The 22,188-nt window shown below is 44.2% G+C and overlaps 1 protein-coding gene across 1 annotated transcript in view; it reads right to left on the reverse strand.

Moving 5' to 3' along the window:
- The window catches only part of MYBBP1A (MYB binding protein 1a), a 55,368-nt gene that overhangs the window by 31,087 nt on the left and 2,093 nt on the right, over positions 1-22,188 (reverse strand). The window contains exons 5-23 of the mRNA XM_030287900.4: positions 21,882-21,989; positions 20,889-21,079; positions 20,434-20,601; positions 20,132-20,249; positions 17,372-17,661; positions 16,625-16,732; positions 15,914-16,039; positions 14,985-15,188; positions 14,232-14,340; positions 13,749-13,839; positions 12,524-12,675; positions 11,718-11,807; positions 10,967-11,092; positions 10,141-10,305; positions 8,962-9,119; positions 7,982-8,116; positions 6,665-6,770; positions 4,241-4,372; positions 2,693-2,761 (exon numbers count right to left, since the gene is read on the reverse strand). Of these exons, the coding sequence (XP_030143760.4) occupies positions 2,693-2,761; positions 4,241-4,372; positions 6,665-6,770; positions 7,982-8,116; positions 8,962-9,119; positions 10,141-10,305; positions 10,967-11,092; positions 11,718-11,807; positions 12,524-12,675; positions 13,749-13,839; positions 14,232-14,340; positions 14,985-15,188; positions 15,914-16,039; positions 16,625-16,732; positions 17,372-17,661; positions 20,132-20,249; positions 20,434-20,601; positions 20,889-21,079; positions 21,882-21,989 (2,646 nt within the window). The remainder of the gene's footprint in view (positions 1-2,692; positions 2,762-4,240; positions 4,373-6,664; positions 6,771-7,981; positions 8,117-8,961; positions 9,120-10,140; positions 10,306-10,966; positions 11,093-11,717; positions 11,808-12,523; positions 12,676-13,748; positions 13,840-14,231; positions 14,341-14,984; positions 15,189-15,913; positions 16,040-16,624; positions 16,733-17,371; positions 17,662-20,131; positions 20,250-20,433; positions 20,602-20,888; positions 21,080-21,881; positions 21,990-22,188) is intronic.

Below are 22,188 nucleotides of genomic sequence, written 5' to 3' on the forward strand. Positions count from 1 at the left end.
AGTTAACAAGGCAAAAGGGAAAAAAAACTATGTGTGCAAAGGCAAGGTAAGTTTTCAGCCAAATCATCCTCATGTCTCATTTTGTGATGTCAACGCACGAACACCTGGGCAGCAGGCAGGCACTGAGGTCCCCAGGACTAAGGGCTGGGGCTGGAGAGGCCAGACTGCTCCTCTCCAAGCCAGTGCCAGCTGAGCAGCATCTGAATGGCTCTTGCATTTCCCACAGATCTTCTCTGTTACCTCGGCCCAGAAACTGAGTCTGACACACCTGCAGCAGCACACAGCAGCAGGCACAGGAACAACAGTGCACACACAGTCCAGGTTTGCTGTTCCTTAACCAGACCCCAGGCAGGCCCAGGCCTTGCTGTACACAATGTTCTGCAAACCACCTCAGACAGGCTGGTCCAAGGGAATCACTTAATGACCAAGTTTACCTTTATACTAGAGGCCCCAACAAGAGCAGAGTTTCTTGAAGTAAAAGCTGGGCATGTAGGCCAGTGGCCACAAGATCTTCCTTAGAGGCCCTAAAAATAAGGACCAGTCTGGCTGAGAGGAGATGTGGAACAGACCTCCTGCCTCCATGCTGCTCTCACAAACTTCCAGGTATATAGGGTGAGGAGGAAGGAACAGCCCCCTCACATCCTCTTCACGAATCACTTTACATTTTGTTCCCAACTATATTAAAGCTCAAACTGAAGGTGCACCTCCTTTTCCCCCAGGCTGGCTGGGACAGTGGCCAGGAGCCCTGCTGGGCCAGAGCCCCAGGGTTTGTGATCAGGCCAACACAAGACACCTGCCCAGAGCTGAGCCTCCACCTTCTCATGCAGATCATGGCTCTTCCCACCTGGCACGGCCCTGGGACACCCTGCTAAAGCTATCTGCACAGCCAGGAAGTCAGAATCCCAGTGGAATTAGCTGTTCATAGAGATGCAGCAGCCATACCCAGAACAATCTCCACTGACAAGAGTGTTAGAACAGAAATTAAGCCTCCAGTCCCTGGGACTAAGCTAGTTTAATGATTAGAAGCCAATATTCAGGGCTAAAAGTGGAAGACCACCCCACTTGCCTCTCAGTCATCAGGGCTGGTCAAATTCAGAGTACCATAAGACCTTTGGTGTTTTCAGGACTCTTGAGTTAGTACAGCCCTTTTGGAAGCTGAGTTCTTCCACCTCATTTTCCCAGAGGCTGCCAGGGAGAAGTTACACCCCTGCTTTACCCACATCACTTTGCCACATATACCCACCTAGCTTGACTTCTACCCTACCCACTAGGATAACACCAAAACACATTTACACTGAGAATCAGTGGGAAAATTTAACTGAAAACCTGACAAATTGGACATTTGATGCTGGGAAGCCAGAATTCCTGAAAAGGAAGCACTGTGTAAAAAATGTAAAGCTGCAGCTCCAAGCTCCACAGGCTTTCCAGAGCTCACTCTCCATGTGCCTTTGTTTGAACAGCAGGATATCCATGCTCTGTACCTAGCTCCCACACACTCCACATGTCCTCCCCTACTCCTCCCACCCACAGGCAAACAGGCTCTGCAAACAAAGCTCAAGCAGCTTGGTAGAAGCCCTGGTAGAAGCAGAATGCTATTCCCTGTGGAGAAGCAAAGAGAATGGAAGCTCCACATAATGGAGCTGTCTGCTTGGGATGCTGTTCTGGTTCTCTTGAGGATAAGATCAAGTATGTACCCTACAATTAATTTGTTGTTTGTGTAACACATCCTTATTACCATCCACTGAAATTATTAATAGCTCAATTCACTTTTTTTTTTTTTTTTTTTGGTCTTCTTTAAATCAAAGCCACTCCTGTTGGGTAAAACATTCTGAACTGCAATTTACACTGACAATGTAAAGCAACCCCACTATAAACACATACCTACCCCTTCACATTCCCTCCAATGATCAGAAACAATAAAACAGCTATTTATGACACAGGAAGATCAATCTAGGATGCACTTCTGCAGGGGACAGACACAGGGTACAGCTGGGGGGTGGGAAAGTTTGAGACAGTGCTACTGGCCTAGAGGGGTTTTGGTTATTAACTGTGTGGAAGGCCTCCCCACTGCAGTGAAAATCCAGACAGGCCTCATTCCCTGCTCCAGCAACACTCAGCTGTGCACTCACCCTGCAACGTTTTATTGATAAGACTCCACTAATTTTGTGTTAGTCAGGCACAGGCAACCAACCATCAAAAATCAGATCTGTGGTACAGGTAGTTTTAAATAAAATACAGCAGCACACAGACTTTAAAATGCAGGACAGCTAGCAAGGCACAGAACAGACTCAAGAACCTGACCTCGAGGGAGCATGAGGAGGAAGGGACTAAGGCATACTCCATTAATACCAAGGAACATCTTACCAAGAAGTAATCAAGGAATAAGCAACTGGAGTCAACACATACCACAATAAGACCTCAACCCTGAAAGCTGCAGGCAGTTTTTAAAGGAGATGCTACCAAAGAACCCCCATGACTGTGGATATATTGTGTGGCACTTCCACAACTTCACACACCTGAAGCAGCAAGGCAGTATTTGCAAAAGCTCTGCCCCCACCCCAGAAGCCACTTCCAAAACTGGGCAGCCCTAAAAGCATATTATAAACATATCAAAAATCATCTGAGCTGCCATGTTTAAGTTACTTCTCTGATTGACTGCTACAGAGCTTTGTTTGTTTACTTTCACTCTTACCTGCTGATGTTGCCTGGCTGCTGCTGTGATAAACTCAACAAGAGTATCTACTAAAGGCTTACACATGATCTGTAACAAAGAAAGACACAGTCTCTCATTAGTGGTTTGCTGACAGGTTTGTTTTTCAAGCAAAGCAGTCTATGTTTTACACAGCCTCCTGAGTAAGAAGAAAATGACACAAGAAAGTGCCCAGAAATCAGCAACAGTTTATTTGAAAATTAACAGCTTTTTTCACACCAGCTCTGAGTGAAATCTTGATCACAACAAAAAGCAGCAGCAAAACTCTTCACCTCTTTTCACCTGGAAAAATCAGGCAAATATTTTCCATCCCCTGTGTTCTGCCAATTGAAAACTAAAGTCTGCATTTGTCTGACACTTTCTGTAGTGTCAATTCACTTTGTGCAGAACCCCCAGTCCCAGGCAAAGAAGAACATGCTGAGTTGTAGCCAGGTGTGGGCTGGTCTCCTCCCAGGAAAACAAATGACAAGACAAAAGGAAAGGACCTAAAGTTGCACCAGGGGAGGTTTACATTACATATAAGGAAAAATCTCTTCACTGAAAGGGTTGTCAGGCACTGGCACAGGCTTCTCAGGGAAATGGTTGAGTCACCATCCCTGGAGGTATTTAGAAAGACATGTGGATGTGGTGATTTTAAAAGATAATTCTACAAGGAACAGTTATATGGAATCCAAAGGCTTTAGAAACGTGCAGATGGAATCTTAAGTTTGCTGTCCATGTGGGCAACACACAGCCATGTTCTCCCTCCTTTTCGCAAACTTATGTATGAGGCATTGTGGGCAGGTGTCCTAAGAAACCTGGCAAGCAGAGGATGGAGTCTCTCCTGGATGGAGTCCTCAGAGTCTGAAAGCATCCTGCCTCAGTTACACAAGCCTGCATCTCCTCCCACCCTCATGTCACACATCAATTCTAAAAGGTTTTGAGAAATGACTTCTGGCAGCTGTCTCTAGCTTGGCCTGACCTAAAATCTTCTGAAGAATTGTATGACATTCAGGCTCATGGCCTGTTTCCTCATAGAAGAGACCAGCCCCAGGCTTGGGTCAAGCTTGCAGGAAATACCTCAAACATTTCAGACACCTGCATTGTCTGAGTATCAGGCTTGAAGATTAGATTCCAATTAGACTTGACACTCCTCAGCCTTCTTGGAAGAAAACAGAGAAACTGAGCCAGCAGAGCAGAGCTGGACAGCAGCTACATTGGTTGGTCAAACAAGGTGACCTGTTTTGCCTTTGTGTAAACCTTGCTCATCCATGTTGTCTTGAATACTGGTAAAAAATTAGAGCTTCTTAGGCTACGCTTTAAAGACCAGCCTGCTGTTCACCTGCTTTCTGCATGCAGTATCCCAATCCAAACCATAAATGAGATCCTGGCCTCCTCCAGTGCTGCTATAAAAACTGAGTCTAAGAGTTTGAGCAGGTGAAAACCCAAGGAAACCTCACAGCAATTTCAGAAGTCTGCCACAAAGTAGAGAAGTTTCTCTTCCTACTTTCCCCAAAATTATAATCCTACTTTGGAGCCAGCAGCACTTACTGGGAAGCGTTTGAAGAGATCGTGGAACATGGAACATGTAAGGGGACTGTTCCGTTTGCTGAGGAACTGGGTCAGGGCCTGCTGGTAGATAACAGCCACCTTCTTCACATTCAAACAGCCTGGGTTCAAAAGCTGTAGGGAAGGAAACAGAACAAAAGCATTTCCAGTGAAACACAAGAATGAATCACTAACAATGAATAAATTAATTTTCATCAGTTCATAAGTTCTAAGAGGTTTTTCCAACAATTAGTTATGCTTGAGATGTGACACAGAACCATGAATAAACAGCCAATTGGGCCCCAAATGTGCTCTCCCAGGTACTGACAGCCATATGACCTTGTCACTGAAGGGCAGCACAGCTTTCTAGTAGGACTACACACACTCCATGTAGTGCGGGCTGTGCTCTAGGTTTGTGGTTGGCACATTAGTACACGAGGCTCAGAGGGCAATGCAAGCCCATTGTGCAGCAGCTGGGCTGTGCACATGGTGAAGAGCTATATATATATGTAGATTTTAGTGTATGTACATATCTGTATCTACATACACTCAGCACCTATGTCCAGGACTCCTAGGTACTCAGCAGACAAGCCCTAGCACTGATCAGGGATCCAGCCATCCCAGCACTGTGTCCATGCTCCCATATCCCCCTCTGGTGGGGAACAAGAATCCCAGACACACAGCAACCAGCTGACACCTGCTCAGGCTACATGGATCTAAAGAAACAGGAGTCATTGAAGAGCCAAGTGTGGAGTACTGCACCCCAACGTTCCTGACTGCTTTTACACTGACAGGGAAGTACTGCTCTCTGGGAAGAGTGAACAATTGGGGCCCAGGAGGAAAAAGCTGTACTCTCCACTGCAGTGAACCTCTGCCCAAGAATTTTTTCCATGGCCCCATGGAAATCTAAAGCCAAGTTAACATGGTGTCCCATTCTCAGGTCAAATTCCCAGTGCTACTGCAGCTGAACACAGGCTAAAGTGGAACAAGGAAGATGGGTCTTGAAATATTACCTCCGTTTTTCTAGTTGAGTGTCTCTACTTAGCACTTATTTGACACACGTGTGCAGGGGAAGTAATTGATTTCTCTTTCCATGCATATATTTACTGAAAAAAATTTCTTCTATAGCTTTTCTGTAAATTTGGCTACTACATCCTAGTGTCTGCTCTAGTTCCACTTTCCTGCTTATTAAAAAGCTCCAAATCATGCTCACAAAGCACAGCTCACTGGAAACACGTAACACCTCTGTGTCTGGTTCCCCACTGCAAAATCTCCCTGGCCTCAACACAATGTCAGCGACAGCAGCATCACATGAACTGAGCTGTCACTTCCCTCAAACTGGCAGCTCATGTCAGCTGCTGGTTCTGTCCCTGCCTGCTCAGGACCAGAGTTCTGCTCCCACTGGAGTAAGAGCAGTGAAAGTTCCCTGTGAAACTGCACAAGGATGCTGTGAAGCATGCCTCACTCTAGTCTCAAAGTAAAGAATGTTGTTTGTATTCCCCCCCAGATCTCCCACTTTGTTTTTCTTTCACAGAAGGCCCAGCACTGCACGGGACCTACTTGGATTAATACCCTCCACTTCTCCCTAAGTCCTAGAAACACTGGCTGTCTTGTCACTCTCCAGTAATACCTCAATGTCTGTAATTTCCATGAGGGAGCTCTGTTTACTTTTCTACCCCACAAGATGCAAGATTAAGGCACTAATTCCTGTGCTCAATTTGAAGGGTTCAGAGGCAAGGCCTTTGAAGGGTTCAGAGGCAAGGCCAGGGTCAGTTGGTGAGACTGAGACACTGCTTGCTACATTTCTAGTGAAGGAGACTGGAGTGGGCTGCCCAATATAAAGGGTCACCATACTCTGAGACCTGTGAAATGCAGCAGACACAATAGGTGAAAGGGGATCAGACTAAGGGTCTCCTAGTAATGGAGCTGTAGCACAATCACATGAAGTCTGCCTCCAAACAACTACCACCGGAATCAGGGCTGCTCTACACACTCTTCACCCTTCACTCTTCACCTCAACCCAAACCTCAGGGGAACGGGAGTTTACTCTCATCTACCACTGTTCTGTGTCTTCCTGCTCCTCAGCACCCTCTGGAAAAAACTCAAGAGTGATTGCCAGGAGTTTAATGGAAAAAACAGCAAATCAGGGAGGAGAGCAGCACAAATACACATGAGGCTTCTTTGGATATCAATCTGGATCCACTGAATCAGCAGCCCCTGTGCCTATAGGCAAGCAGGTAGGGAAGGGTGAAAGCCAGGAGGGTGAGGGCCAGAAAAGGATGAAGAACTTTTCAGTGTCATGGAGATCAGGTAGACAGGTACCTGCAAGCAGGCCCAGTGACAATGAACAAGGAAGGCCCACCAGCAGAACCAGGTAATGCAGCTTTACCAGCAAAAAAAATCCTCAGAAGCAGCCTCATGTCTTACCTGACATGCCTGCTTCGCTCTGCTGTCACTCTGTTTCTTGGGCTCAGGGGGAGGAAGAGTTGATGATGTGTTTCCTTTCAACACTTTGAGCAGGTATAATGAGGCACTACAAAAGAAAAAGGAGAACACAGCAGTTAGCACAGTGCCACAGTGAAGAGGCAGAGGCCAAGGGGTGCAGGCAGCTCACTCTGTAGCAAAGATGGCTACTGAACTTGAGAGGGTCTCTTCTCTCAATCTAACCCACTCTGGCCACACCTAAAGACAAAGAAATCTTAGGAAGCTGAATCATTTCATTATGTGCCATCACAGTCAGATATCCCCACTGTCAGCCTGGTTTCCTCAAGCTCATGCTTTTGACTGGCACTGCTGGAGGAGTTCTGCAGCTAGCCCAGGATTTCTGAGCCCCCACAGCTCACCCAATGCTGCAGCATGGCCTCAGCCTCAGCTGCCATGTGCTGGAGAAGTCCGACTGGAGAATTCTCCACTGGAGAGCATGCAAAGCTCTGTGCTTGTAGAAAATGCAGTATTTACTGGGCACTGCTCCACTGAGGACTGCCACTGCTGGGAAGCTGTCAGGAAACCATGCAGCACACACAGCCAGCCCCATGTTGCCAGAAGTACCACGGTTCCTGCACAGCCATGGGGGGATGTGCTGCACAGCCAAGAATGTCCAGCGGCACGGGGTTGACCATGCAACATGATACCCACTGCACACACTGCTGAGCTGAAAAATCCCAAATTGAGTATGAAAGCCTTCATGAAACTGGCTGAATGTCACAAGAGAGTCTGCTGGTAAAAACACTCCTATTTACACCACAGAACAGCAAGGTCACTCATCTTTCTAACCAATAGGTATCTGGCTGATCCTAATTTTCCTCTATTCTACAACAAAGGAGAAAATACTGGTAGATAGAGTCAGGACTCGATGGCTATCGCCCTCACTGTGCTATCATGGAGACAGTAAACACTGCATTTAAAGAACAATCATCACAGGTTGATTAGGAATTACATTATCCCGCACTGAAGCACACACACTGCATTATTCCCAGAGTAAGCCTCAAGAATGCATTTCCCACCAGCAGCAACAACACTATACCAGACCATTTCTGTATCACAGAAGCTATAAAAGACAATCACCAAAAAATAGACATATTTGAAAATGCTTCAGACTGCCAGGACTGACTAGTCCTTATGTAAGACACAGATGCTGGTATGAAGCATTCTGCAAGGCTCTTGCTTCCCAGACCTCTTAACACAAAACATCACACCTGCTCAGATCTCACAGCATCAGCAGAGATGCTCCTTGTGAACACTCACCTGAAGTAATAGAGAGCCACTGCAGAGTCTGTGTGCTTGCAGGCTTTCTTGACCAGTCTCTGCACTAAAGCATGCACATCTTCTTGCAGGGAGGCCACAGTCTTGCAGTACTGCTTATTGCGGCACAGCGAGTTCCTGCACAGCAGTAAAACAAATGCAAAGCCATTACCTACAGACAGAGCTCTGGGGAGCAGACGGCCAGGAACACTTATCATTTTATCAGGGTGAGTGAGAGCAAAACCAGAACACAGTGAGCAGTAATAAACAATGCTAGCTGTGGGCAGCACATGGCTGTGGCAAGAAGGGTGAGGACACTTAACACTCTTCACCTTCAAACATAAATTAAGGCATCAGAGACAACTTTCCTTCAGAGCTCCTACGAAGGGCAATGACTACCTCAAACCTTGTTACTTCACAACTGCTTCTCAACTGGGGTGAGAGAGAAGCACTGAAAATGCTTTAGAGAGTGCTGAGGATGTCTAGAAGTGGCACACAGAGGACACATGTGACACACTATGCATTATATCTGTCTAGCTGGTATCATCCCTTACTTCTGGCCCTGAACAGAGAATTTGCACTCTGCCTATCTCAGAAATAGGCAGAGTTTGTTCCAGCCACAGCAGCAGCTCTGTAAGCCTTGGGAGTTGTTCCATGGTCTGACTCAGAGGTCAGAGGCCCATGGAGGTATTCAGTGACATGGCTCCTTACCTGCAATACCTGTGTTTGCTCTTGAGGCTTCCGCCTGCAAACAAATTTGACACTTCAAGTCCTTTAACCTAAGAAATCCAGATGCTAATTCCTCTCCTGCAGGTTATGACTAAGCACTGTGTATGTGTGTGGTGTTGGTAATCTAACCTACACAATCTCTAAGCATAGCAATTGCCTTCAGCCTTAGAAAGACCAGCTCCTGATGTTCAACCAATACCACAGCTGTTTATCAAAAGCCATTGTCTATTACCTGGAGGTCTAAGGACACTTACTTGAAGATACTAGCTGTTTTCTGGAGGAAGTCAACCTCCTGCTTGTCAGAGTCTGAACTCATGCACTGTTCAATCAATTGAAGCAGGGGCTCAATGATATCGAACACCAAGGGGTTCTCTGCTTGCTTAACCAGGAACACATCAATCAGATCCAACACCTGCAAACACAGTTATCCATGTGAGGAGTACAGCAGACAGGGAAACAACATGGATTTATTAGAGCACCTACCAGTAGGCTGTGGTGCAGCTGGAGGGGACTGAAGAAAATTATTTACAGCTGAGATCTGTACACATTCTGGTATCTTTTCTACTCTTAAGGCATGGGTAACTGAAAATTAAAATTTGAAACTGAAGACTGAGAGTTGTCTGTTGGTTCCAACTCTTATTTCATGCAGTGACACCATTTAGAAATAACAGTTACAAGAATCAGTGTCACCTGGTCAGATCTGCAGTCAATCTAATCTGGCACAGGTCCCTGTTAGCACCACTGACTGACAGCTCTCATCCCTGCAAGCCTCCCCTGAATTACAGACAGTGCACTAGCATAAAATCAGCCTTTTTATGGAACAGCATCAGAAGGGAAATGCAGCAGAGCCACCGGCTCACTTCGCTATTCAGACTTGGCTAACCTGACCCCCATTTCTGTGTGGGAGCAGCTGGAGCTGTCCCTGGATGCTGGAATGCCCCAGCAGGTCCATGCTGACGCCAGGCGGCCTGACCTCAGCATTACAGTCACAACAACTAGGGGGTTTAGCAAAATCCCCAATCTTACTGGTAATAAAAGATCATGCTGCAAAATGACCTGAGGCACTTTATGAATGTCTCTTTAAAGAACACGAGGCTTGTCCAGTTGAAAAAAAAACTGACAGGCATCTTTGGGTAGCTGAGGGAAAGGATCTTACCAGTTTAAGCAATTCAGATCAGCAAATGAAAATCATGGTGCACTTTTTGACAGCACAATCCTGGTTTTCAAACAGGCCTGTGAAGCCCCAGTCACTGACCCCAAGAGTACTGTGCCAGGTGCTGTACAAAGCCAGAACAATCCAGTGCCAGCTTCCAGGAGCTCATGACATATGTGAATGTCCAAGCGGTTCAGTTTTAGGTAGCTCACGGCATGCACTGGCTTCAAGTGACATGCTACTAAGCCAGAGGTTTTCACACCAAACACTCGTCTCCCACCTTAGCCTTGAAGTCCCTCCGCAGGATCTTCTCTTTCCGCATTCTGTCTTTCTCGTCTTTCTTCGCCTGGATCCGTTTCTGCTGCTCAGCAAAAAGGGCTGAGATGTTCTTGTCAAGAGCCATCATAGCCTCATCATCCAGCTCTTCATCACTCTTATCTTCTTCCTTTTGTTTTTAGAAGAGAAAACCCAACACATCAACTCATATTCTTCAGAAGGACTGTGGGGAGGGATGTAGCTAAGCCAGATTAATACTGTGGGGAGGAAACACAGATGCTCAGACCCATGAGAAATCTCACTTATATTTCCCATCAGGTAATCTGGCTGCACAGCACCAACATGTAGAGAGGATCAAGAGAGGAAAGAGGCTGAGGTTTTGACCTGACTCCCTCTGTGCTGTTCCTCCTTCAGTAAAGAGGTTCAAAGGTTGCTATGCCTGCAACCTTTATTGGGATCATTAAACCAAACTCTATCACTGCTATAGTAAGTCTCCAGAGTGGCCTTCAGGGAACACTCCTCCACACAGGCCAGCCAACACACATCACAGTGCTTTAGTTCTCATCAGTCTCATTCATTACAGGCAGGAGCACAAGCTGTGTCAGGCTAGACTAAACAAGCTAAAGTGCTTAAGACATATGAACAATAAATAAAAGGACAAGTGACTTATTCCCACAGCTCACCTAAGACCATGAGCTGTTTCAAGTGCCACACAAAAATGGCTGCAAGGGCCAAGACTGCATGAGTTCAGGTAGGATGAGGGTTACTAGATCATCTGTGACCACCACAACCTCCTGGTATCTGTATCAAGGTAGGCAGTGAAAACATACCAAAGCATTCCCTGCTTGGAGAACTTTCATCAGCTGACTGCGAAAATTATCATCAACTTCTTCACTCTCCTCATCTTCACTGTCAGTGGTGTCTTCATCCGAGGAGTCATCGCTTCCTTCTTCATCCTAAGGAAGGAAAGTTCATCTCCTGAGCCCACCATACAAGCCCAACTCAATTCTCAGAAATAAAACTTCAACCCTCCCCTAATGCCTTCCTTCCAGCCCTCAGATCCAAGTACAGACACCTCAGATAAGGAGGTGCCAGGTATCCACAAGAGCTAAAAGTGGAATATAATAAAGACTTCTCTGTCACATTAAATAAGTATCAAAGAGAAGCTTCTAAGGAACAGCTCCCACCTGACCCTCCTCTCTGCTGATGCTTGTAATGCTTTGTGACTTGAATCTCTACAATCTATAAAAACGTGAGATCTGGAATCCAGCTGGCTTTGCATCACAACCACCATTCTGTCTGTGGCTGCAAAAAGAACAGGCCTGTGCTCATTTCAGGTTGCAGCTACTTCTTCTCAGAAAGGCATCTATTCAACCAGCCACACCTACAACAGCAGCCCAAGAGACTCAAGCATGCACTTCCAACAAGCCATTTGTGTGCTGAACCTTTAAAATAAATCTTAACAGAGTAACAGGCATTTTCCTCAAATAGAGAGATGATGTTAATCTATTAACACAGTTCAGGAGAGCCATTAAATATTGAGGATATGAAGGGTGTTTGTCACTGGCAATGCACAATTACCGTGTTCTGGGCAGATTTGGTCTTTTTGTTTGATTCTTCCATCACAACAACTGCACTTTCTTCATTTTGCTCTTGGTTAGGGTCAAAAACCTACAAAAAAAAAGGTACTTGCATGTTTTCATTGTTTTGTTTTTAACCATTTCTTATGCACAACAGGCAGAAATTTCAGCACAGTAAACCAGCTGAATAATGGAATTTGAAGTAAGGGCATTAACTTTCTGCTTGTTAACACGCCAAGCTCTTTCTGTAAATAACAAAAAAGGTGGAGAAAATTGAAGAGGCTGGTAGCATAACACATCTTGGTTTGTTACAAATGAAGTATTAAGTTCATCACAAAGTAGCTGACAGCCCATGTTTGCAATGCACCTATTATTTTCTCAGTAGGCATCACCTTTCTTAGTGGTATGACCAATTCAGATTTTTAGTGTCACTTAGTTTTAACACCTCTATGAAAAAAGCACCTTTTTAGAAAAAAGAAATGTTACCATTTATACTTACATATAAAATCTACCAGTTACATAAACTGATCCAGGAATTTCTTCAGACTAAAACTATCAAATAATACAGCTTGAAGTTAGCAGATCTCAGGCTCTTGTAAAAAAACCAACCAAACTCCTCCCCCACAAAAACAAAAAATAGCCCAAACTCTCTCTAAACTACAGTTCAAATTCAGTAGCACACATCATCGGACAGTTCCTAAATCAAGCAGACTTTAAATTAAACCCAAAATCGAGACATGCTTGTACATACATCTGTTAAGGACAAAACAGGCAAACAGTACAAGGCTCTACCAGTGCCTCACTTACATCCAGGATCAGCTGCAAGCCCCTCTTGGTCAGGTTAGGGCATATCCATACAAACACACTCTTAGAAATCCGACGTAAGAGGAGGCTGGGCTGGGCGAGGAGGGAGAGAAGGATTTCCACCATCACCTCAACCCATCCTGGCTCCGAGTTGTCTGCACAAGAACAAACAAACAATGACAGGAAGAGGCATTGGTATATCAGTAAGAAACTACAGAAAAATTCACCAAGGAATAAAAATTGAAACTGTCCTTCTAGCTGACTCTTTAAAGTACCACTCAGCAACACAACAGACCAGAAGGCTGGAAGGAAGAAACCACAATGAGAAACATGCTTGAAATGGTCTTTTGACCACTGCAAAGGTAACAAAAGCTACTATTTATTAAAATATTACTTAGATTAGCAGCTCTGCAAGTTGCCTGGCACCTACTTGGCTACATTAAAGCAATTAGCAGCTGGTCAACAAAAGTATATGCATTTTATAATGTTTCCAGTGAAATCCGAAGTCACAGCAGCCCATGATAAAAGATGGCATTTGAAATTCCTCCTTTAGTCAAAAGGTTTGGGAATCCTGCTCTACAACCAACCAAACCACCAAAGAATTACAGCTTTTATTTTCACAGTGCCCTCAAATTGATTTACACAGACTTCAGGAGAACAAGACTACATCTGGAAAGGAAATCAAAAGATCACAGCAAGTTTTTTCCTGGTCAGGTCCTAGTCTAGAGGGTCCACATGCCATAAACAAGGACCAGCCTCCATCTCCAAACATGCTGTGTATACTCAAAGGACACATTCAGCTTGCTCAGAACTCAAGCTAAGAAGAAAACATGTTTCATGCCTGCTGGGTGTTGGAGCCCACAGCTTTGCCAGGCAGACACCACCAGCTCACCACCAGCCACTGGCCCTCACACATCAATGCCTCGATGAGAATGAACTCCCTTGGAGTGCTCACCCAAACAAGGGCAGTTGGGGAGCTCAGCTCTCCTTTCCAAGGCACACAGGAACACAACCCACTGACAGTGCAGACAGAGAGCTGGAGCAGAAGACTTAGATAAGAGTCTAAGAGTCTTTCACCATGGAAAGAGAATGAAGAAAGGATTCTCCTGGAGGTAAGTGCATCAGGTCAGAACCAATGCAGAGTGTTTCACTAACACAGAACTGCCATCTTCTGTCTTTGACAGACCACTAACAATCCCACTCCCCTTCTTTTGTAGGAAGGACTCACCAGTCTTCTTCTTCTTCTTGGCTTCTTTGCTGAATGCCCTCTCTGTGCAGTTCAGAAGGTCGCTCAGAACATCCACGGTTTCAGGCTGATTCTGTTTGGTCACAAGCAGACAGAAAACAGGTTCAGAACTCTCCACTATCAACAACAGAAGGAATATGCTCCAAATCTAAGGAACACTCTAAACAGGTACAAATATTACAATCAATTACTATAACTCTTTTGCAGGAAAAAACCTTCAAGTTTTTGCTGCTCAAGTCAGCAGCAAATCAGGCCTACAGGCCTAATGGTCAGGCCAAGCTTTGCCCACTTCATGTCTACAGACAGTGTAAGAATCACAGTTTATTAGCTGTCAGTTGCCCATTTTCAGAAGCCAGAGGTTCTGAAAGGCTGGATCTCTGAACAAAGAAACTCCCCATCTTGGTGTTCAGAAAGCCCAGCTATCAGCCTATTTTATACTACAGAAATATTAATCAGAGATCTTACCTTGAAAAGATAAATGGCTATTGAAAGCAGAAGTTGCTGGAAAGCAGCAACTTTGGCACTGTCTGATTTGTTTTCCTTCTTCTGCAGATTCTTCACAGACTGAAGTGTTCTGAAGAAAGAAATTTCTCTGAGTTTTTCACAATTATAACAGCAAATAATCTTGTATGATCAGACTAAAAACGTGACCAAAACTACAGTACTGTTTTGTGTACTTAATATTTCATCTATTGGCATTGGATGCTCTTTTAGTATACAATCCTAACCCGATGATAGTATCTGACTAAATGTGGGTTATAAAAACCTGCACTTGTGCACAGACTACATTCCTAATACCACAGCCAAGGCTAGACCTTTATGGGGAATCAAACTCAGAAAAGAGTCATTGAGAAGTTTGTACAGGCATTATTAAGAGAAAAGATGAGCAGACTGTTACAATCATGTTTGGGAGAAGGATGATTAACAAAAACAGAAAAGGACATGGCTATCACATATTTAACACATCGAAGGAAGAGGAAGAAAGGAATGGGGTGAAAAGAAAGAGAAAGACACTCTGAAACCCAGCCATGGGTACAGAATACTAAAAGGCAAGAAAAAGAACTGCCACTGCCTGTGAAATGGCTGTGCTACAGCAACCAGAACACCACGAGGCAAAGAGAACACATCTCCTTTACTATCCTAAAGAACAACCAAGACCAGGGCTTTCCCACCTTTCTCACTTCACCAACCCAGCACCCAGTTTCCCAAGTATCTCACCTCTCCCAGATATCCTTCTGCTCCTCGGTAAAAGGTTTCACAGCTTTGACATGCTCACTGGAGAGCAGCTTGTTGGCATACTCAACAAGGAGAAAGATCCACAGCTTCCCATCTGCAGTCACACCATGGACGTGCTTCTCCCTCAAGGCTGCAGCCTTTGCTGTATCCCCCAAAACAGGCAGGGTGTTTAATGTCTGAAGTAACCTGCAAAGAAAGTCAGCCACTGTGTTAGTGTCAGAAGAACCAAATGGCCTGCTCCTACTTACCAAAATAACACCCACCAGCACAGCACTCTCATCCCAGAGCTCTGGTCACTCACTGCAGCCCAAACTGACAGTGCTCAACTTTCAACCCACACATGTAGTCAAGATAGTAGTGTAGAGCTCATTATCTTGGCGTCCCCAAGGTACCTGGTGCTCTCAAGGACACTATTAATCTCACTTGCTTCTCACTCTGTATCCCATCATGTCCTCTACTTTTCTTCTATTGAGGTTTGGCAATCATCTAAAAATATCTACTACCAACTCTATCTTCCTTAGTACAGGGAGGGCTGTGGAGTCACCAGCACCTCACACACAGAGTGCCAGAAAGCAAACAGCCACCAGCACAACCCCTCCCTCTTGGGTCCTTCCCCTTTCAGCTTGCAATAGAGGCAATGGAAATACTATGGGAAAAAGCAGTAGGAGCTCAACTCCACACCTGCCACATCATCTCACATACACTCATCATCTCATATAAAATCATTTGTCGTGGACAAAACATGATCTTTGAAAAATCCATTTCCATAAAAAAAAAACACTTCCTTGTGCTGGAGTCAAAGAAATGCTGTAATAGCAGCCTACTGTTCTTGCCCCACTATTCACAAGCTGATCTCATCCTCAGGAAAAAAGAGACATTTCCAAGCTTAAAGCATGAAATCAAATCCTTACCCAAAGAAGTAGTTTTCTGTCTCCGTATGATCCCGTTCATTTAGGGGCTCTGATGGAAGGACACTAGCCTCAGCTATCTGGGAATTCTTCTTCTTAGCAACAAAGAAAGCATGGAAGAAGCAAAACCTAGAATAAACAGAAATAGGGAAAAAATGAAAACCCAGATTGGTCATAACAAAGCAAAATCAACCCATGCATGGAAACCAAACAGCTCCACATTCAAGGAAGTCTGAGCACTGAAAAAAGCACTATGTACAATGAGACTATTTTCTCGAGATACACAGGGTAAAGAAGAGGAAAAAAAGCTCAGGACTTCACAAAAGTGAAGTACCAACACTTAAGGCCACAAGACACAATACTAAGACTGTCAGATGCAGGTTGTACTCTCCAAGACACTTTAAGCAACAGAAAAATACTTATTAAGACATGATGCTAAAAATAGTATCTTCAAGCAGTTTAGGTAAGCAGGAATGGAAAATTTATTAAAAATAAATAGGACTGATGTGATTTTAAATGCCAACTACTTATTACACAGGTTAGTCCAATCACACAGAAGGTATTTTGAAAACAAAATCTAGTCTTCTAAATTATTTATTATGGAGCATTTCCACTACTGGATTTGCCTAGTGTCATGGGGACAGCTTATCTGGAATACTGCTGTTGATCTACACAGAATTATCCCAAGCACATGTGTCTTTACATCAGTCTCACCTGGCAATGTCCATCACAAGGCTCTCTTCTTTTCTTGTGGCACTTTCAGTGATGCTAACCAGTCGGTGGATGATCCATCTTCTCAATCGAGCAATCTTCTGTTGTGCTCTTTGATAAGAAGGTGGGCACAATCAGTTTGAACACTAACCCAACATAAATACACACTGCACAATCCACATCAAGAGGCGACTTTCAGATATTAGAGGCTTTACACTAAAACCGACAAAGTTATGTAGTAACAAAGCAACAGGCACAAAGAAAAGATATATAATCTTCTCAGGTTTGCTTTTCACTATGCAAAAGGCGATCTATTTACCCCACAGAGAGTCTGCAGATGAGCAAAAAGCACTTCAAGAATTGCAGCAATCAGTACAGTGAGGTTTACAGGTGCCAGGTAACACATAACCTGGCCTGAATACCAGCATCTCTAACACACAGATAAAAGAGGGGCACAATTCCTACAAAGACCTGAGGAGCTGCAGTGAAAGAGGAAACCACCAGACATATTCTCCAAAGCAACTGTCAGGACTAGAAAAAGAAAAGGCTCTTTTGGTGATCCAGTCTGCTTTGGGCAGGCTGGCTGGTTCTCAATATGCTTGCAGAATTTTCAGAATTGAATTTTACCCCAGTGAAACAATCTGATACTGGGGCTAAACTGTTCTGAGACAGAGGAAATAAACAATTGTCAACTCATGGCAAACTCAACCAGCAAATGTTGAGAGGAAGGTGCAATACCCATGTACTCACATGTCTGCGTTTTGCCGGTTCTGTTTTTGCCGGTTACTTGAGAAGTCTAAGCAACAGTCCAAGTCTGGGCTGAGGAACATGTCTTTGAGCCAGGAGATGTATTTTTGCAAGGCCACTGCCTGCAGGTGTCTGACTACCCTGGAAGCACTCAACAACACTGGCCTCCCTTGATTGGTAAGGGTAGAGAAGCCCATCATCACAGCCAGTTGCCTCTCTGGGTCATCACAGCCACTCAGAAATGTATCTATATATCCCTCCATTTCTGCAGCAAACTTAAATCCCTGGGGAGACTGAAAAACATGGTCAAAGAAGCAGGTCAGGAAATTCACACTCAGACTGAATGGCTCTGTAAATAAAAATCATAGAATCAGAGATTGGCCTGGGTTGGAAGGGACCTCAAAGCTCATCTCAATGCTAACTCCCTGCCATGGGGGGTTAGGGACAACTTCCACTAGATCAGACTGCTCCAAGCCCCATCCAACCTGGCCTTGAACACTTACAGTGTAAATCACATGTAAAACTTTGGCTGCACTAAGTAAATTAAAGTCATGAGCCTGAATATTTGTCCTAAGGCTTACAGTCAGTCATCAGTTTCACCTCTTGTTGTCCTCTCACAGTGGCAGCCTCTGTAAGGAACAACAGAATGCTGCCATGTACCAACATCAACCCTGCAATTTGTACCTTGCAGAACAGTGAGGCCTCAGCAGGATGGATCACATGCTGCCCAGTGCAACTAAGTTCCCAGGCTGATCAACTCTTTATTTTGGGTGAAAGTTCCAGGATGTTTCTTGTACCATCTGCCTTAGTTTCCCTAGATTTGAATATTCCCCACCATCAATTCCAGTCTCATGTAGCAGCCCTGGTGCCCACTGACCCATGGGCTTAGAATAAATGCCACCTACTCTCCCTGGTGTCTCAGAAGCATTGAGGCATTCTGAAAGGAGGGGGAGTTGATATGTTTAAGCTAAAACTCATATCCTGAGGTGTAGCTGTTTTGTGACAAGCCTTATCTTCAGTCCTGTCACTGCTTCAAAAGGCATACAGCTGGCAGTGCTGGCCTTGGACACTGTCCAGCAGCATAGGGACCGCCAGCACATGTCCCATTCCACCATGCATCCCATTCCCTTACAGTTTTTAACAGCCCACAGTGTTCAATCCCACTCACCTTGTTCTAGAAAAAAAAAAATGCTTAACTAGAGAAATCTTTAAGAGGTGGTCTCATTCCAAAATTCCAACACATCTTTTTTTTTTTTTTATTAATAAAACAACTAATTTGATCTACTGTCACATTCAATACAGTGACCTGGCAGGAGCAGAAACAGTAGCAAAAGTCTGGACACTGTTCTTTTAAATAAAGGGGCTATAAACTTGTAATCCATCCAATTATAACATAAATACCCCTGAAAGAAATCTCATAGAAAACACACCGTAGCAAGTTCCTGCCTCCACTGTTGAAGAACTCAATACTAGTGCATCAATATGAAAACTGGGAGAAAAACTCCAGAAAAGACATTGTAAACAGGCTAATAGCTGACAACAGGGAGTTCATCAACCACCTCTAAAATGAATCGGGTTTATTTACTCCCTTGTTGATTACAAAAGTGGAATTAAGAAGATAACTGCCAGTAAATATCAGACTCCAGCTTTGTCTAGCTCCATCTCTAACAATCACCAGAATCCCATAAGGAACTACAAGGTAACAGCATTTACTTCTTGAAACAAACAACCTATGCCAAGAAACAAAACAAACCCCAAACCAGAATCAAATTCAAACGAAGATGTTTTCATCATTACTCTCTCATCATCAACAATATTAGGAGCTTCTTCCATTTAGTCTCATTGTCTTCAGGGGATTTGTATATTTCAGACAGGAACCAAATAAAAAAATTGAAGCACATGGAAGATTACAGCCTAATTTACTTTGCAACAAACACAAAAAGTAAGAAATAGGAAAACTATTAAGCCACTGGGTAAATCCCAGAGAAAGCTGGTCCATTTAGGGAGGCACCATGGTATGCAGCATTTGCAGAGCAAACTCACACACCTATAGCTGCTCTGATAACAGAACAAAATGATCACACAGACCTATCTCTCCCAAGATACAACAACTATTTCTGGACACACATGAGGAGGTTTGGGCTCGTGTTACCACAAAAAGCCAAGCTAAAAGCTAGTTCTATCAGTAGTCCCCTTTTACTTCTGTGTTTATTGCAGGCTTATGTTGTTTGCTGTCTTCCCAGTAGAGAAAGAGGAACTCAAAAATCCAATTCCAAATAAATTTTGTGCTTTAACCTCAGATGTGCTTATTTTAACAAGCGCTAACAAACAAAAGCACGAGTTGTTCCTTTTTGTCTTTGCCTTCCAATGTGCATGCAACACCCAGCACAATGATAAACAAAAAGGAGCTTCTGGACACACAAAAGCAAAGGGACTTTTAAAGGACAACACATGACACTGTCAATTTGCTGAGGACTGCCCTTCCTCTCCTTCCCCCATCATTAGAGCTTTCCTGGCAGCAGCAATGAAAGCAGGTGAGAGAGTGTTGAACAGTTTCCATTCCCTTAAAACAGGCAATGACAATCAAACATAGGCTACACTCAATCCACTGTAACCAGTGCTCATACAGTAACTTTGCTTTTAGTTAGAGTTCAAGGTCTAAAATTACATTAACCTTTTTTATACAAAATGATTTGAAACTAGAAGTGGGGCAGAGACTTCCTTGTACTCAAGACACGGCCTTTAGCTTATTCCAAGACCTACCTGAGTCGCTACCACGTGTTCTCCATAGTGCAGCATCACCTTCCCTTTGAGAACCACCTGCAGCTGCTCCATGGACAGCAAGGGGAGAGCGCTGCCCAGCAATCGGTAGCACATGTAACTGAGTGGGAACAAAGAACATTCCCTCAGGCTAAAGCACAGCAGTAACCCACACGAAGGGCTAAGACAGAGAGGAAGTGCTGGGGCAGGGTACAGGAGCATGCAGGGACGTGAAGTCAAAACCTCTGGGTAGAGAAACAGATGGATAACATGGGAAACCACAAACAGGGGATGTTAAAACAAACCTCACAGGTCCTGATTTCTCCTTCAAAAGCCCGTTCTCCACAACTTCATTCCAGAACAGTTCAAAGGCACCTTCCTTCAGTGCAACTTGCAGCAAATCAAAGACTACACTGGGCAATTTCTTGTCTTCCTTCTCAGACTTGGCTGCACTTTTCAGAAGTTCTACAAGCCTAGAAGAAGAAATAAAATAATGTGGGAGATCTGACCTGAAAGGGAATTGCTGATGGCCAAATTCATCCTACTGAAACACAGAACATTTCCCGAGAACTGGAGGCTGTGTCCCCTGGGAGAAATGACACAACTATAACTTGGGAATCTGCATAACAATTAACACCTAACCCTCAGCACCGCCGGCAGAGGCAAATACAAGCAGGAATCAGAATCACAGCCACATTTCTCTCACTGCTAGCCAAGAGGAAAATAATGTTAATTTAAACCTCCTTATTTAAGAATTTACCTGGAAATATTTTCCTTATTTACAACAGTAGGTGAGCCAAACAGCTTCTTCAGCTTTTTAGGTTTCAGAACACCAGGGAATTTCTGCATACCCACAAGCAAAAGGTGCAGGTTCTCTGGAGATGTGAAGGCTGAAGAGAGGTCACCTTGCAAGATGTCAAACAGGACCTCCTCAAACACAGTTTCAGGTACCTAGACAGGAACAAGGATGAGAGCATAGAAGAAATATCTGAGGGCGTTTTACTAACTTGCAGTGAAGTAAGCACATTAAAGTATCTGCATTGGAGAACATTTTACTAAAAGCAGTGCTCTGGAAACTCTAGAAATAGTCTTTATGGTGACACAACGAAAAATAAATAATGGTTGTGTCCATGACTGCCAGACAGACCCAGGTGCTTAACCATGGGGAGTAGGACAGTATGCTGTCATCAGACAGCAATTCTGGTCAACTGACTACAGCTGCAATTGTTCTCTTGCTATCTGCTCTGCCTGTACAGCTGGGCAACCCAGGGACAAGGAAACTCTATTCTTATTAACACTGCTAGTTTTCATGTCTATAAAAAAAGGAAATAAACTCTTTCCTTTTACTATATATTCTGAGATTTTTACTCCTTTGTTCCTACATTATTTCATTCCCAACAGCCCAAAATTCAACTTTAGGCCCAAGCTTGGTGCATAAAAAAAGCTGTTTTGCTGTTCAGAGTTTTCAGCATACACCTGTTCAAAGGAGCACACAGTCTAACATATAATCCAAGCAAGTAAAATGGGAAATAACAGGCTGTGGGATTGTCCACGGTGAAGTCAAACTAAGCTAAACCAGAGCACAAGCATCTGCCCACAGCCATACAGGGACAGCTCCCACAGTTTACTCTCACTGTTCCACACCCCCTGTAATTTCCAGCTATGAACAAACTAAAGGAAAATCTGACCCCAAAGCCAAGCACTCTCTTCCTCCCGCCCCACCAAGCCCCAAGGCCACGTGCTGTGCCTGTACCTCAGAGGTGATGTCAATGAGAGTTTTGCGTGGGAGATCTCTGAGGTGTGTCTGGTGATTTGTCAGCTGCTGGAGAAGCTGGATGCTCTCCAGCAGAGCTTTCCGGTCCTACAAAGGAAAGATAAACCAAAACCAGAGGACATATATCAGAAATTAATCTGAAAGCTAAGGTAATAATCTACTCTTTAGATGTTTATGCCTACTTTTAATAAGAAACACAATTGTTTCTTGATTGGTCACCCAGCTTTTTCCAAAATTGTATTTTCCAGCTGGGTATGACAACAGATCCCTTTCTTCCAGGAGAGGT

The sequence above is a fragment of the Taeniopygia guttata genome, chromosome 19 (genome assembly GCF_048771995.1).
Source record: "Taeniopygia guttata chromosome 19, bTaeGut7.mat, whole genome shotgun sequence".
Classification (NCBI taxonomy): domain Eukaryota; kingdom Metazoa; phylum Chordata; class Aves; order Passeriformes; family Estrildidae; genus Taeniopygia; species Taeniopygia guttata.